At 38.8% G+C, this 17,495-nt stretch overlaps 1 protein-coding gene across 1 annotated transcript; it reads left to right on the top strand.

Annotated features, from left to right (window-relative positions):
• The first annotated feature begins 7,168 nt into the window (after positions 1-7,168).
• On the top strand, positions 7,169-14,116 carry hhex (hematopoietically expressed homeobox). Its single transcript, XM_042337117.1, has 5 exons — positions 7,169-7,297; positions 7,437-7,824; positions 10,107-10,285; positions 10,803-10,853; positions 13,343-14,116. The coding sequence occupies exons 2-5, from the start codon at positions 7,464-7,466 to the stop codon at positions 13,580-13,582; spliced, it is 831 nt and encodes a 276-aa protein (XP_042193051.1). The 5' UTR covers positions 7,169-7,297; positions 7,437-7,463; the 3' UTR covers positions 13,583-14,116.
• Positions 14,117-17,495: the final 3,379 nt, after the last annotated feature.

Genomic DNA, 17,495 nt, shown 5'->3' with positions numbered 1-17,495 from the left:
TAGATGTAAATAGTCTTATTAGTACTCTGTGTGTGTGTGTGTGTGTATATATATATATATATAATGAAGTGTCAATTCACTCAAATTGGATTTTTTAAAAAATATATAATCAACTTGAATGTCTGGAGCTAAAGCACCGTGTTTAAAATAAATAAAATGGGTCACTTCATTCCACAACTGTTTGTGGTACACTGCTGTGTGCAATTGGCTGCTGCATTTCACCCACAAAATATAGTCAATTTACCTTTACAGCATATTCTGTGAAGCGCTTTGAGATGTCTAGAAGACATGAAAAGCGCTATATCAAATGCAAGGATTATTATTATAAATCTATCAAATTAAACAGGACTCGTTGCATAGCACACTATCAGTGAGAGGAAGTAATCCAATGAAACGTGAATTAGCCATTCCCAGTGAATTGTAGCTACTATGTGGGATATTTCGAGCGCAAATTACTATTTGCAAAGCAACAGCACAATGTTATCAGAGATGTATATGAAATGAGATATCTGTCAAAAAAAAGTGTTTTGCGTTAACCACATATTCTTCCCCATCTGTAGAGGCACAAAGTGTGTGAAACAGAACTAACAATCAAACGGGAGGAAGGAAAAACGCGCTCTACATTGCTGGGATGGAGAGTCCGACCTCTAAAGCTGTGAACCTGAATCGAGCTTTCATATAGTTCACTGCATTTCTAAATCTTAAAAAAAAGAACTCATCTACAACTTTCTCCCTTGTAAATCGGTCCGTTATCAATAGCAAAACGCGGATAACTTGTGACATTTATGTTTATTTGATGTTTACAGCCGCTAAGACGGACGCCAGCCACGCGATTTACTTGGTGAGATTTCTTGATTAACTGTATTGATCTGCTTGCATTTGCCTTTCAAACTAAACGAGATGCGCCTAATCTTCCAGACCTGACCCAAACTGCACTGTTTCTCGTGGTGACCTCTGTGGGTTGATGGAAATGCATTGATTTGTGCAGATGATCCACTCAGAAATAACGCAGGATTTAACTTGGATCATTTCCGCAAAATAAAACTAATGTTTGTATCTGTTTTACTTTCCATAATCACACTGAGGTATAAGAAACTGATACCACAAGAAGCATCAGGTGCAAAGGAGTACAGCATTGTCAAGTTACACTTCCTTCTTATAAGATTTGTTTCGCATTATTTTCTGTTTCCCTAATTTTAGTTCTGGATAATTTTGCCTGAAAAATATCATTACTGATTTATATTTGTTTCCGTTAAAAGGTTAGAGCTATTTTATACTTTCACTCATTGGTCGTTTATTGACTACTATTTCTCAGCCACTACTTAATTTCCAAAAGATTCAAACTGAATGTCTTTTCGCCTTCTCCCTTCTCCCATGGCCAAATAGTCTTAACACTTTCTGTCTGAGCTCACAGGAAGATATATGTCTATTTGAGTAAAGGATTTGAGGGTAGGCAGTCGCTGCCCATATATCCCAGTGTCAACGATGCCTTCAGAAGAGGAAATAAATAAAAACAAGACATTTTAGGGGCATTTCGTTTCGTGAATGGAATATTTTAGGGTTAGACCTGAAGAATTCCACTCCAATCACATTGGACTTATAGATCACTCTGTGGAATTGTTGCATGGAAAAGTTTTACCTTCACCCACTTGTTAATTAAACTGAAATGCTTGTTATAATATTGCTATATCATGTTGTCTCCGGGACTTCTGGAAATGTATTTAGGTCAACAGCACTAAAATATAGTAGTCTTTGCGTTTGCTCTGTTCATGTAAATACAATTGTTAAAAAAAACAATTTAGAAAACGTTCACTAATTTTACCCCATGTTATGCATAACTTCACCCAAAGAAATAAATGTGTTGAAGTGAAAATACTCGTGACAGTTCTTCGCGATTATATTTAGATTTCTGAGGCACTTTGTAGCAACGACACACATTAAAACTGTCCTCTCCTTTTTTCCAACTCGTGATACCAAATCGAACATCAATAACAAAGATGAACTTTCAGAGATCTCGTTGATTCTGACTAAAAAAATATTAATGTAAGATATGTCAGCGTTTTGATGTCAACCTCGGGTTGAAAGGGATGCTATCTTTTCGTCTAACTATTTTTAACTTTCATCGATTGTGTGGTTGTGCTGGTGAGGGAGAGGAGCAGATGTGTTTTAAAACGCACGGACGTGCAAATGTTTATAGATATTTAATCAACGTGATTTTTTTTTGTGTGGCGCTGTATTATTTTTGCTCGGGTTCTCGAACCTGCTTTGAGCGTCAGCGATGTATACCTGTGGATTTTCTCGTGTTTTACAACGGTTTGCATGTTATATGGTCCTTGTACTCTTTCATTCCGACGAGATTACATTTATCTTTAAGAGGGCTGATACAAGATCGTTCAAACACCAGCGTGTTTTACCAGTGGCGCCGACCTGCCGTCCAACGTTTGGGGTCTTCAACCTGAATACCCTCAAGCCTTTGAATTGGAAAGGCTTCAATGTCGTTTTATTTTATCTGTCCAGAGCCGTTATTAGAGGTGGGACCACCACGATACGGCGCCGAAAGGAAAATCACTGAAAAAATAACAAATGTGGAAGGTGAGTTACAAGAGCGGCGCTTCAAAGCGATTCATTGAAACACGAATTCGGCAATAGAAACACCGTGGATTGGCTTTTCTATTTGTATCGTAGGACCCAAAGTGGTCACTTCTGACAACTGTTTATTTAAAGACTAGTTTAATCCCCGACTGATCTCAAACCAAGCCATAACAGCGTTTAAAAGAGTCCTCCCAGTCCCAGTGTTGGTTTAGTCTCACCAGTGGACGTTCTCAATACAAAGAAACATTCAGGTCATTTTTTTTTTAAAAAGAAAACTGCTGAGTTTTCAAACTCACAAAGCAGCAACAACTGATGTGGTGAGTTGTGGAATCACTAATATCCAAACACGAGTCTTATTTTCACTCCTTACAGACCACTTGTCATCAATCTAAGTTTCTCGCACACTTTGGAATATGATTGCAACATTTGTGAATGTGACCCAAGTGGTACTCGGGATTGAACAAATCTTCATTTTAACAATGCCCCAAACACATATAGCGGAAATTTTGCAATATACGGTCTAACTATTCAACATTTTATCAAATATATATGTATTGAAGGTCGGTGTTCTACACACAGTGATTTTTTCCTATATGAATATGGATGAACGTAATAAATCAGCTATTCAGTGATTCTGCAGTGATGCGAAAAACGTTCACTAACGATCAAATTCTTTTGGAAAATGAACACATGTAGTAGTATTGTTCTTCGTGACAGACGTCAAGTCGTTAATCTGGATTGCATTTCGCTTCTAATTCTGCATTTCTGCCTTTTAGGTCTGTGCACCACAGGGTTTACATTCCCAGTTTTCTCTCCAGTATGGAAGGCGACGATTTATCTGAGCGTTTTAGAGTGCTGCTAACACTCAAGACACTTGCCCGTCTGACTGTTATTCTTGTGAGAGCCTTGAAAATCAGTGATGTCTGGATGAGTCTAGTCCTTGTTGTTTCTTCATCCACATATCAGCTCTTTCCAGCAGGGGTCACTGGATTGAGCAGAGTTTTGAAGTGCTGAGTAACTTTACCCTCCCTGGCCTGAGGCCAATAATATCTAGACATCAGCTGAGATCAGTTGGCTCAGTGCAGATCAGGATCTGGATATGGCTGAGGACCACATTAGGCATGACGTTTACTCAAAGCATTTTATATTTTTACAATACCAGCCGCTGAACCTACACTGTATTTATTAAGTGCTGTGGGACGCTATCCTGTGTGAGAGGCGCTATATAGATGCAGGTTGTTGTTATTGCACAAGTGGTTAAAGAGCAGCGAGCATATCTTTTTGGAAAATAATTTAAATAAGTGGTCATGATCAGCAATGCTCTCTCTCTCGGTACAACTCAATTGCTCCCAAATAGGACCATTTTTGTCGCCTGTTTTAGTTGACCTTAATTCATAAATATTTATTCTCGTTTCTGTTTCTCTCAAGCTACTGAGGTGGGACATTCAATAAATTCACATTGCACAATATACTGGACTTCACGTCCTAACAAGAAACAAGTCAATGGTTGAACGTACCGTGTTTATAGCCACAGAAATGTTGCAAAACACGATTTTTATGATTAGAAAACAATCCATTTCTTATCATTTTCTCAATGAGATATGAATATTGATATCGCGGTTTTATTTAATATAATTCAAATAGAAATTTAAGCATTTTCAGCAAGTTTCAGTATTTGGACTGGTTTATATTGACCCCTGATTGCAAACTAGTCCCAACCAATGATTCTCAAGGCAATAGCAATAGTAACCCCATTTTCTCTTGACAGATTCTCTCAGCGTTTCGAATCTGCAAAGATTTATAATCACTACGGTATTTTCCTTGAACAGGAGAGCTGTATATCACTTATAAACAATGCATTAAATGTATATTGTGATATATATTAACTAAACCTTTTGACTAAATTAAGCAATTTGATTGTAGTTATCTATGTATTGTCTCATGTAATATAATCAGTCAAGAGATCGTATAGGGTGATGAAATGACATCCATGGAAATCATCAGATTAGGTCATTATTAACCACATCAACCAAGAAAAAAAACAATAGCCACTTCGAAACAGTTTGAATGGTACTATTTCTTCCTTTTAAACTAGTCGAGAACAGACTGACTGACGTCAAACTAGAATTTTATTTTACTTTTAGTGGTGTATTGTTTCTTGTAAACATTTTAAAAAAATGTACAGCTTCTTAAAAAAAACGTGTTCAGGACAATGTACGACAGCATATTATAAAGGTGAGATGCTCTGTTCTTTTAAACTAGTTTTCAAAGTTGCATTGAATAAGTTAATCGTAAAAAAAAGAACCAGGTCGGGTTATCCAGATATTAGAAGGTTCTTTATAACCCCCGAAATTAGGTTTTGATCGTTTCCCAAATACTAGGTTTGCAGATCATCGAAGATAGCATATCTGGAAGTATCTAATCGTTCACAAGTCGGTTTGCAACATGTAAAACAGCTTCATTGATTATCTGCGACGGATCTCTGTCTCTACCAATAGCCCATTTGGTATATTAGACCATCCTTTCCAAATCCTAAACTTGATATGATCAGTAAAGCTTGTAGATGCGTGTAGATCCTCGCACAGAACTTAGCATCTTAAATAAGCCTTTTTTGCGCTCTGCAAAAAAAAAAAACTCGCATATGACATCATTTAAATATGTAAACCTATGAAATGTTTTGGGGCCAGTGACAGCCAATACGGTGAATTTAACAGCCCCGACTTTACAAAGGTAAAGATGACCAATATCAAATAAGAATGATCTTTATTCGTATTTGCATAGCAATTCATTCTCACATTTCTGCAAACTGCATTCATACATTAATTAAACAAAGTAACTAAAACCTCCAAAATATTTTACAGCGAGTTGTACTTCAACTGAAGCTGTCCTACCCTACTATTGAACTAATCGTATTTGCAACTGAAATTACCTGCCTCATTTAAATATTACTTCTAGGTTGCTCGATATACTGTGGCTTCCAGCAGTTCTTTTTAACTATTTCTGGAGAAGCTATGACATAAAATATTTTAGGCTTTTTCGGATTTTTCCTCCGGATAGGCAAACAATAGGAAAGTGAATTTGATCCTGGGTTTGTACGGTTCGTAGTGCACAAATATCATATATTTTTCGTCCGCGTTTTGTTAATTGCATTTCCCCAGTGTACATCTTGACGTTATTTATGTGATAAAAGCCGAAAAATCGGGGCAGGATATCGAGAGGTTCGAGACTGACATTTTAGGTGCGCCTTGAAGTGAGGCAACGGGTTCGCCACGAGCATCAAAATGTGTGTTGGAACTTCCCGAAAGTGTTATGTACTTCGACCACCGCAACTATTTCTGGCAATACACATCGCCTCGAAGTATTTACCAACACAAAGTGTGATGTCAAACCGAGACCATTGCACAATGTTGATTGGCTTTTCCTGATGTGAGTGTCTCGGTACCAGAAGCAATTCGCCGCAACGCTGTTTGGAGGAAGTCGATCAATCCCCTGCGCTGAACCCGCGTCTGCACATAAACTTTCACATCGCAAATCATTATAAGTCAACTTAACGTCCAATTTCGCACGTGATCCTTGGTTCTGACACGAATATTTCCGCTTTTTCCACCCCTCAGTTTTAGTGGTTTGATCGTGTCCAGTGAATAAGAACGAGACTGGCAAAATGCCCTCTCAACGATTTTTGTTTTGCAAAGTGGAAGTTACGAAATCGTAAGAAAGAAATTGCCAAAGAACTTTGAAACGGTGACCATTTTTTTTTTCCATCGGAGCGTTTGCAGCAGTTTATTTTTTTTGGTTTTGTTTTGGGTTTTTTTTTTATTTGCCCAAAGCCTTTGAATCTCCTGAGTTCCACATTGCCTGATGCGTTTCCTGATCGGATCCGCGGAAAATTCATTTTAAGGTGTGCGCAGTGATGACTGGTGCAATTGTCCCGTTAAAAGACGTTAATATTAATATGTGGGATAAAAAAATACTGTAACTTCTGACAAAAGATATCTGGTTCAACATAACAGCTGCTGCCATCTACTGGGCGCACGGGTGTTAAACTCTGCTGAATCATCGGCAAACACTGTTGTCTGTGATTTTATATTCTAAATATGCACTTTTTTTCCCCTCTCTCCCTCTCTCTCTCTCTCTTTTCCCCCCTGAGCTGCAAAAGGGTCCAACCCCCCAACCAGGGAATTGGCGGAATTGCATCGCGTTAAACCCGCGGTCCCCAGAACACAACCGTTTGAAATAGCTGCAATCTTATATGATGATGATGATGATTATTATTATTATTGGGGTGGGACACATCGTGTGGAGCAGAAATGATTTGGATCTGCGCGGTTGATTGCAGTGAGGAGTTGGAGGCGATTGCAGAACCTAACCTCGTCCCCGGTCCGAATGTGATCAGGGTTTTCTTTCAGAAGGAAAGGGGGGGGTTGAGGTGGGGGGGGGGTGGGTGGGGGGGCGGTCGGCAATGTCTCGGGCACCACACCAGCACTGACCTGAAAGCCAATCACAAACCCACAGGGATGGAGGAGACTGACGGGGTCCCCGTTAGCTCCACCTCCGCCAATAGACATGTACTGCTGAAGCGGAGTTTGATAAGTCTGAGGCAGAGGGTCCGAAAGTGATCAGCGCCAAAGTTCAGAGGAGGTGGGATCCGCCAACTCCACCTGACTCAACCCACACCAGTTGCCATTTTTTCTCCACGCACAGCGTTGTGAGTAACTGTTGATTGTGTTGAAGGATTTTTGTGTGTGTGTGTGTGTGTGTCCCCCACCCCTCTCTCTCTCTCTCTCTCTCTCTCTCTCTATCACACGCACAGACTCTCTCTCTCTCTCTCTCTCTCTCCACTCCAGAAGTTGAGCCGGACTTGTCGGCTCGCCATGCAATACCAACACCCCACCTCCTCGGGAGCGAGCGTCAATCTGCCGCTCTACGCGCCGACCCCGATGCAACCGGTGCACCCGACTCCCTTCTACATCGACGACATCCTGGGTCGAAATGGGACGGTCCATCCGACGACGGTCGTGACCCCGAGCCCCACGTTGCCGTCCCCGAATTCGTCATTCACCAGCATCGCGTCTCCGTACAGGACTCCCATCTACGAGCCAACTCCGATCCACCCGGGATTCTCCCACTCCGCACTGACCCATTACGGCGGCGGCGCCTTCAACGGACCCATCTACCCCTTTGCCCGGGCGGTCAACGACTACCCTCACGCTTTTCTCAGACACGACTCTTTGGGTGAGTTTCCAGTTCCAGTTCCAGTTCAGTCCGTGTGTCGCCGACAATTTCGAGAACTGCGCCACCGGGTCTGCAAACTCTCGGCTTTCTGCTTCAATCGGTTTTTTGGTTTTTTTTTGCCACCAGAAAAGGGGAATTCTGGAATGGAAAAAAAAAGGGGTGTTGGGGGTTAGGGGGGTTAGGGGGGTTGGGGTTGGGGGGGGGGGGGGTCGTTGCATCGCGTGGTTCACATCGCTGTAACTGTGCGTTGGCCATCATGCAATCCACTCTGCAAATGTGTTTTTATTGGGTTTTAATTGCCCCGAGCTTTAGAGATAAACCCGCTGGGAGGAGTGGTTAAAGGGAAGTAAATCAAGCCACGGTTTAACGTGCAAACCTAACAAGACGTCGATAGTAATTGATGTCAGTTCAGATATCAATTCCAGATAATATTTTAACTTAATATATACATAAAAAAACACGACTGGGATTCCAGTTCCTAAGCCAGTGATTGCATTGTAAAATGTGTGAGAGAACATTTTTTCCACTTATAAACCAAAATAGCGGATCAGCTTCCTGGGGGAGGGGGGGCGTGGGGTGGGGGGTGTTATGTGGAAGACGAGAGAGGGGTGTCTGCGGTGATTCGGTTCATCGTTTGATCAAAACATTTAACGGTGTGGAAATATTTACCAAACGTAACGTCTGCTTATACAGTAGTACAATTATATTTTTTCTCAAATGGCCTCCGATGGTTATGGTCTTAATAGCCTTGACTTTGTGTCAAACACAATGCATGTTTTTTTTCCACAAATGGAAAGGAGCTTTGCTCCCCCCCCCCCCCTCCCCTCACTTCATTCATTGATGGAGTTCCGACTCATTAGAAATTGCAGCTTGAGTTAACAAGCTTGTGTTCTGAAAAGCTGACCCTTTTCCGTTCGTACAGGAAATCTTGAGTTCTCGATAGAAGTAAATCTGGTTGCAGAGCTGTTAAATGTTTTCCTCTCAGTCAGAACCAGACTCTTCACCGGGAGTCGTGCATGCTGCTGATTATTTTATCGACATCCTCAATACAGACATATACAGGAAACACTCGAGTTCTGATAGCCGGGATACATTTTTTTCTGATATTGTTCATTTCCTCTGTGTGGGATGTGACTTTATGGCAGCTAAAATAACCAGTTGCTTCCTATTTTTGTGGCGGTTTTGAAGCAATTGAAGTAGAAACTGACGCAAGCAGAACCGCGGAAAGTAACAGTTACGCAGAATTATACTCGGATTGTATTTCGACAAATCGTCCAAATTCCGAATGCATTTTAAGTTACACTCCAGCGAGAACAAGAGTGATCTCCATCAGCGGGCATTTATTTCTCTTCAAACGCATCCTCTTTCGTGGAATAAAGTATGCCGTACTTGTGAAATAATTTGATAAAATATGTGATTCGCATATTTTACAAGGTTACGGATAACTGGATTGTGAACTGAGTTAACGTTAATTACTACTTTATATTCAAGCCAATTATTATCACCCTTTGCCAAACAGTGGAATTGGTAATCATGTACAGTGTAATGTCATTCAAAATGCTGAAACTGATTTTTTTAATCACGACCCAACCAAGAAACCTCTACAGTAGTATAATGCACTGTGCAACCTTAAGCATAGTAACCATATTGCAGCGTATCTCGGCTTCCTTGACTCGTTTTTATAAACGAGCAGAAGGAAATAACAGCCGGTTTGCGAGATAGACCAACAGGAAACACATTGACGGAAATGTTGCCATAGTCCTGATGTGCGAGGTTTCACCCAAAGCTTCAGGGCTTATGTGAAATCAGTGTTTCATTGAGATGAAGAAAAAATCTTTGTTTTCGGCATCTCTTGTAACATACTTCATTTCTTTCAAGAAACGATCTAGTTTTATTACCGATACATAACAGTACAGGAACAGAGCAGCCAACATAGGTGGATATAGTTAATGATAATGAATTAATGTTTCTTCAGATTCCGCACCTATGGTTGATTTGCATATACCTTCAATTTAACAAAAAAGGCTCCTCGTTAATTGTATAATTCTGTGGCGAATAATCCTAAATAGTAATACATTTAAACTCTTAATGACATTATACTTTTATTGTCATAAATGTGTAGAGCTGTAAAGAACTAAGAGAATTGAGTAAAACAGAAATATCACCTGTACATCCGACTGCTTTTCAATAGTAAACCCATGTAAATGCAGTAGATGTGATTGGAATCCAATATGTTATTGTTGCGATGCAATAACTGATCGTTTTGCCTATTTTTCCTACAGGGAAATCTTTGATATGGAGCCATTTTATTCCAAGGCCTCCACATAAAAGAAAAGGAGGACAGGTTCGGTTCTCAAACGATCAGACCATTGAATTGGAGAAGAAATTCGAGACCCAAAAATATCTCTCACCCCCCGAAAGAAAAAGACTTGCCAAGATGTTGCAACTAACGGAGAGACAGGTATATGAAATCTATGGTAACCTTTTTGAAAGTATAGTATATCTTCACCATCCCAAGATAATGTGACTTCCTACGTTATGTACTTTAATTCAACGTTGGCCGACAGAAAGCTTTTATATTAAATTGTTTCGTAAACTTTATGACCATGGTACATAATTCGGGAAATGAATAAGTGGAGCCGTTCCATATCTATCGTTTAATTGAGCTCATAATTTACACTGTTCTGATTAAGCGTTTCTTTAAACTAAAAAACTAAAATAAAAAGCTGTTCGTTAGATGTGTTTGGTTGATTGTAAAGCTACCAGATTTATATAGCACAATCTTGTATTTATTACATTTCACTGTATTGACATTTTTGTATGCCATTTTAAATTTGTGGTCGGAATTACTATTTTGTGACAACATCTCGAGCACGATGATTGCATTCACGTTTACGTTGATATTTCTTGCACAGACCTATAAATATACTTGACCTTGGTGGATATATCCTAAATTCAGGATGCTTTCGTTTACACAGGTAAAGACCTGGTTTCAGAATCGCAGAGCTAAGTGGCGGCGGCTGAAACAGGTAAAGGGATTTACATCCGCGTGAGACTGAGCTTTGGCTGTCGTGGAAATGGATGTTGTAATGAACTTATCTTTAATGTCAGCACCTATTACATGCTGTGTGCTAAAGTAATTTGAACGGTTATTTAACCTCTTCACCTTGATGGAAAAGACAAATAGTCATGTTGGAATCCAGGAGGAACCATTGGAGCTGCACAAACGTTAAAAGCTTCTAATGCAGTTTCCTATATCAATTGCAGTATTTCGGGTGTTTCATGGCTCTCCATTAAAAGCCTAATAATTCGTTAGTTATCCCATATGCTGTTTGTCTACTTAATGCTTCGACGCTAATGCAATTGTCTGCAACTCGCGTAGTTCATTCAACGAATCTTTTTTGTTCCATCCAAAATGATTAACCAGGATTATTAAATCGCTAACTTGCATGGCATAATAGATTATACTTTCATCTTGAAAACGTTTTATACAAGTTCCATGAAAAAAATAATTAAACAGTGGGCTCTAACCACTAAATGAAAACACAGTGGGACGTGAAATTTAGATAGGAGCTACAAATAGATATAAAGTAATGTTTACTGGAGGAAGTCCATACCAAAAGAAAACAAAACGTGCCAGGCTTTTAGTTCAGGTCTCTTCCCTGTGATAATTCTGATTGTCCACGTCTTTCTGTGTACTTTCATATTTCATATTAGTTTATCTCTCCGAATGAGATCCGGTTTAATACACGGCCTTGAAGAATATTAAGGTTTGAAGAGAAAATCGAAACAAAACTGTACACAGTCTTATCTGATTAAAAACGACAGTATATTTTATTACCTCTTGCGCAGTATTTCAAAATGGAGATGCACTTTACACAACCGGACCTTAATAACTTACTTTATTTTAGCCAACGTTATTGTTAAATTCCCAGGTATCAAGATGTGACACTCTAAAGAATAATAAGTGATTTAAAAGAGTGGTCCACATGTCGGATCCCAGTTAATTTAAACGGCAAAACACAACGTATATATTGTTAAGAGTGTCACCTACTCTGGAAGTGTAGCAACAGCCCAAACTACCAAACGATATGTTGAAATGATGCTATTCCTCATACAAACGTGTTTCTAACACTTTTCATAACTAATTCTGCTTAATTAGTATTGGAACTCTGTAGCCATTGAGTTGCAAGCGACTTAATATGAGCTGCTGAGCTATCGTATAAGTGACATTAACGGCCCCAAATAAATATTCCATCCCCAAATATGCGCGTTTACACAATTAAATTGTTGTTGCAGTAACATTACTGGAGAGCATGTTAGCATATTATGTATTAACTGTACTATTCACCTCCCCGCTTCCTCTCTCCCTCCCGTCCATCCACTGTTGATTACACTTGGATGGCTTTGTGGTGATAACATCACACCGGTTAATCCTTCAATGTGGAAGTAATTGCGTGAACCATAGGGGGTACAATGGCCATCCATTCTACAATCTCTTATGTTTTAATAGCAAAAAGTGACCCACCCCCACCCCCCCCCCCCCGCCCCACACACACACACTCCCGAAAAATAATACCCCACAAAATTCAAAGTGTATAACCTCTCACAGCCCATTAATTTGCTCGCTGAAATAAAGTCCCTGACAAATTCCCCCAGTAGCTGCATAGTTAGCTTGAAAATATGAACACCCTCCAATTTTCGCCCCAGCTCTTAAGGTGCAAGTGGTTCCAAGGACATTTCCTGTATTCTAACCCAACGGACCATTCTTATGTGATCGTAGTAGATCATGAGTGTTGGTGTGGTATTTAACCATGTTACACTAACCTAATGTTCACGTGCACTTTCCAGCAGGGGTCACTGATTCGAGTTCAGCAGCAGAAACCACGGCTGATTTTTTTTTCTTCTTCTCTGTCCCAGAGAATAGAGGCACTGATACCAATTGCATTGGGCCCCAGTTGAGATTTGCTAATTTAGCACAGATTCAGTTAATCTGGTCTGTTCGGCAAGTAAGGCTTTACCATGTGAGTCACGATGACACTTAGTTCTTAAATCATTACACCAAATCAAATCAAGTAGGAGGGTTTGCATAGGAACTCGTGTAAAATGATCGTGTAGCAACTGTTTTCTTCGGCTGTCAGCAGGGCGGCTTTACCTGTGATGCTGGTAAAGATGCTTCACTTCTTCCATGAAAGGGAGTGAGAATGCTTAAAGCAATACTTTGCCCGAAGACGGTGCCACGCTTGCCGTTTTCTTGCAAAGCATCGGCTGAGCAACCAGAAACCATCAGGTGTGATGGTGCTCGTTGTCTCTTAGTTACTGTGCACTGCAGCTCTGATATTGTGAGTTTGTAATTCTCGTGGGTGGCAAACAACACGAAACACCATAAATTAACGATGCCATAATAGCTGTTCCATAATTTGAAACTGACAATTTAAAATAATATAATATCGTTATATATGTGTGTGTGTGTGTGTATATATAATCTATATTAAGTTAATATATTTATGTATTCTAGGAGAACCCTCAAGGAACCAAAAGAGAGGAACTGGACAATTCTGATCAATCCACCGAAGGTCAGTGCGAGAAGAGGCGAGAGAGGTGTTTGAGCCCCGATCAGAATACACCAATGTCCTTGAATGAATCCCATCGTCCAACCTCTCCAGCTTCGCAGCAAAATGAATCTGATGAATCAAACGAGAGCGACGAAGAGGTGGACATCGATGACGACAGGAGTACTTATTCTGTAAACGCATGATTTAAGATAATCAGGGGACTCTAGTCTGTTGGAGAAATAATAGCTTACCCTTATACTTTACTGGTGGCCGGACTCATAGGTAGGTCCTACTTCCTGAAACTACAGCAATAGAATGTATAAGATGCGAGTTCAAAGGCAATGTGTTTAGTTAAGATGCTTCAGTATCAACAACCGTCGGTCTCTAAACATTGATTGAAAGCGTCTGTATTTAACTCGTGTGTTGTATTTATGTACAGTGCATCTTTTTTTTCCGTGAAATTTGAATATTTTAATACCGTGTAAATAATCTGCTTTGTGTAATATTCCGTTTTGTAAGAAAATGTGTTAAACTGGGTAACGATCGAGTAATTTATACGACGAAAAAAAAAGGCGATGACATTTTCGATTGCCATTGGCTTATTTGACTTGTAGGTTTCAGTAAAACGTTTGCGGTTATATATACCTCATATTGCAAACGTCTTCGTGTATATTGTGTAAATAAATGTTTCTGAGACCTCATGTGGTCAATAAATGCAGAACGTGCATGGAATCACACTCGATTCAGAAGTATGTTTTGTTATCGCAAATATACACATTTACTGCGGTTGTTATAGATGGATGACATGCAATATAACATATATCATTTTTCATTTTCGTTCATTATGATCCGTTCAATAAAATATGAGTATTTAGTATTATACCAACTTTACAATAATGTTGCATAATTAATGAATTAAATTTTCCTATATCCTAGAATAATCTCACAGTGGTTTCATAGAAGAATGACTTCCAATAAAGTTATAAATGGAAACGTAGTGAAATAAAGCATCCATTTATTACATTTTCTAAATTTCGCGTTAGCTGAAAGGAGAGTTATACTTTTATTATGTATAAAACACGCATAAATGTATCACATATAAATTATAATCACATCGTTTCGTTTAAAAAATACTCATTTGACAACTTAAGTTCAATATGACCTGGACTGATACAACATTAGGGATTTGAATTAATTTGTTCCTTAGTTTTTTTTTCTGGCCAAGCTCGTTATGGATTGGAATATAGTGCAGCCAATTTGAGATCAATTAAGATAAAATTAGATATTTAGATTATGTCAGTTTATTTTCAATGCAGCCCGAAAGTAAGATTACATTGTTATTCATTTGGTTGCCTGAAACAGTTGGTTGTTCTCATACGAGGTGGATTGTTGGAGATATAAATGAAAGATTGGTAGGTTTGCCAAGTCCCAGTATTGCATATTACTTTATGTGAACTATATAATACGTGAACAAATGTGTACTTGTTCTTCTGCTCTCGATCACTATTCACGACGCCAGATCACACTCAATTAAAGTCTCGTGTGCCATTCAAAGACGAAACTAGACTTTATTCCCGTTTTGATACTTCAATAGTCCAAGAAAGGAAATAAGAATTGTCAGAATTGTCAACTCGGTTGAAGCAACGACATTAGTATTCGAAAATATTTTCTGTGTTTTTTTTAATAAGACCGCCCTATATTGCAGCAAAATAATATCCAATGAAGGGTGATTTTTTAAAATAAGTTCTTAACTTTTTTTTATATCCAACAACTATTTCAGTTGTAAGTGCAATGGAGGGTAAAGTCTTTTGATATTTCTGCTTGCTCTGCAAAGTGACCTACAGTGAAAAATCGCTGAAATATTATTTTAACATATTGCCAGAATTCAATAGAGGATACTCTTTCAACATTTTGTGAAATTGCCAATTTAGTGCTGAATCTGGTGAGTTTTGTCTTATAAACTTCGGAACTTGTTTGAGATTGCCTGAAGTCATTTCACACAGTAGTATGCAAATAAAGCCACTCATTTTTAGTGAATCTCTGTGAAGCGTTTTGAGACATTCTCGACCTTGTAGCCGCTAATATCAAATGCAAGAATTATTATTTAATTGTTAGCGGTAACATTTCTCAGAAGTGGAAGGCTGGTGTCTTAAAACCCCTGCATCAAGTTTTAGGTACACTTCAATCACTTATTAATCACTTAAATTCCATGGATTTTAATAATATTAATTTGGCTGATGCACACAATCGTGCTCAGTAACTTGTTCACGTCAATACGACTTACCACTGTGGTACCAACGCTCGTCCCTCAAATACTGATGGACAGAGAAAGACCAATTAGGTTATGTTTTTTTTTGCTGTGGATTTCATTTTAAAAGGGAATGCTGACGACTGGTCACTGCAGACACGATTCCACACAACACTATTTGTATTAGCACTAATAATAGCAAGTTACCGAAAAGCAGAGGCGAATCGTTAAGATCTGAATTTGAAGTGATTGTTCTTTGTATCAGTGCTGATGTATTATATCGTGTCAACAACCCATTTTGGTGTTTGTCTTGTTCCAACAGAGTTGACCGTCAGCGGCAACAGGAAAGGTTAACGTTTCCTAATATGCGATTACAAGAAGACTAGTTGCAGTTGGCCTTGAAACAATCCCCCCCCCCCCACCCACCCCAAAAAAAAAAAAAAAAAACCGTACGGGGGTGATGGGTTGTTCTGAGTTGATTGAATGACTACATTTTATTTTGTGAGTCATGCTTTTACTTGTCAGAAATACGTCCCGTCTGCAACTCGCAGTGCAAGCTCAGCGGATCAGCAAGACTGAGCCTCGTTTAAAAGGCAGCAAAGAAAACTAGTGAGGGTCGAGAGCGAAAATTAAGATACATATCACAGACATTAGCCGAAAAACAAGTCCAATCTGAGATACAGCAGTTTGTTCCTCCTCCGCTATAATAATTCCACGTGTTGTGGTGGTCGGATCTTGCAGTAGCTGTTCTCAGTTATGGGGTTCAAAGATGCCAACATTTTAAACTGCTTTTATTTGTAAGAAGCCGTTCCACTTAAACCTGAAGTGGGTCAACATATGTGTGCAGATTGTGTTCCAATGACGGGCTAAAAGACCCACAGGCTATGAATTTAGAGAGTTTAACCAACCGTGACTTTTGTTTTATTTTGTGTGAATTATTGATAATTCTAACACTGCGTCTTCTCATTCCCCCGAAAGAAACTTCAGGATGTACTACAGTAACAAAGGAAATAACTTGGTAGCGTTTCTTAAAAGGTAATTGTTTTTAAATTAATTTGAATGTAGTTGCCCGACATACAATTTGTGAAACAATCTAATTATGGCTACTGGGGTTCCTCTATTCTTATTTAAAAAAAGGAGAAATATCAGAAACGTTATTAAGAGTTAAAATAAAGATTAATTAAAACCCAGGCCTCCGTGAATTTGTTTTGGGAATTAAATGCACAACAACAATAATAATAATGATAACACATATCTACATTTACTACCCGAATTCAATCAAAGGCAACGAATACGTAGTATTTGTTTGGAACCAGGACTCGATTGGTAAAAAAAAACCTTAATACAAACCAATCTTGTAAGATAAATGTGAAGATATAACTATAAATGATGTGTGCGCTGTTTTATAATCTCGGACAGCTGCTAGTTTATAATACTTTCTAGAGTGTTTCCACCCAAAATCCTTTTAGATGGTAAGTATAAAATAATTCAACTCAGAGTGTACCACAATTTCTTCACGAGATAGGAATGTGAATATACATATCTGCTTAACGTGCGGCTTTAGATCCGTTACTTCCTCTGCTAACACATAGAAATATGTTCAGCATTCGATTATTCCTTGTGTCTGTGCCCACTTAACATAATTCATTAGGATTGTATAAAATAAACTAGATGGTATGACGAAAGAAATTTAAGTTGTAAAACACACGTGTAGCTTTATACATGTTCATTTCATTATTACATTTGATATTCGTGTACAATAGACCAATAGTGTTAAAGTAGATTTTTTAAAATAAATTTTTGCTTTTTGTGGAAAAAAATGGAAATACTGTTATCATTTCAGGTTGTCCACATAGAGTGACACATGT

Source organism: Callorhinchus milii, unplaced genomic scaffold (genome assembly GCF_018977255.1).
Source record: "Callorhinchus milii isolate IMCB2004 unplaced genomic scaffold, IMCB_Cmil_1.0 Scaffold7, whole genome shotgun sequence".
NCBI lineage: Eukaryota > Metazoa > Chordata > Chondrichthyes > Chimaeriformes > Callorhinchidae > Callorhinchus > Callorhinchus milii.
This window is presented reverse-complemented; position numbering and strand designations above follow the sequence as displayed.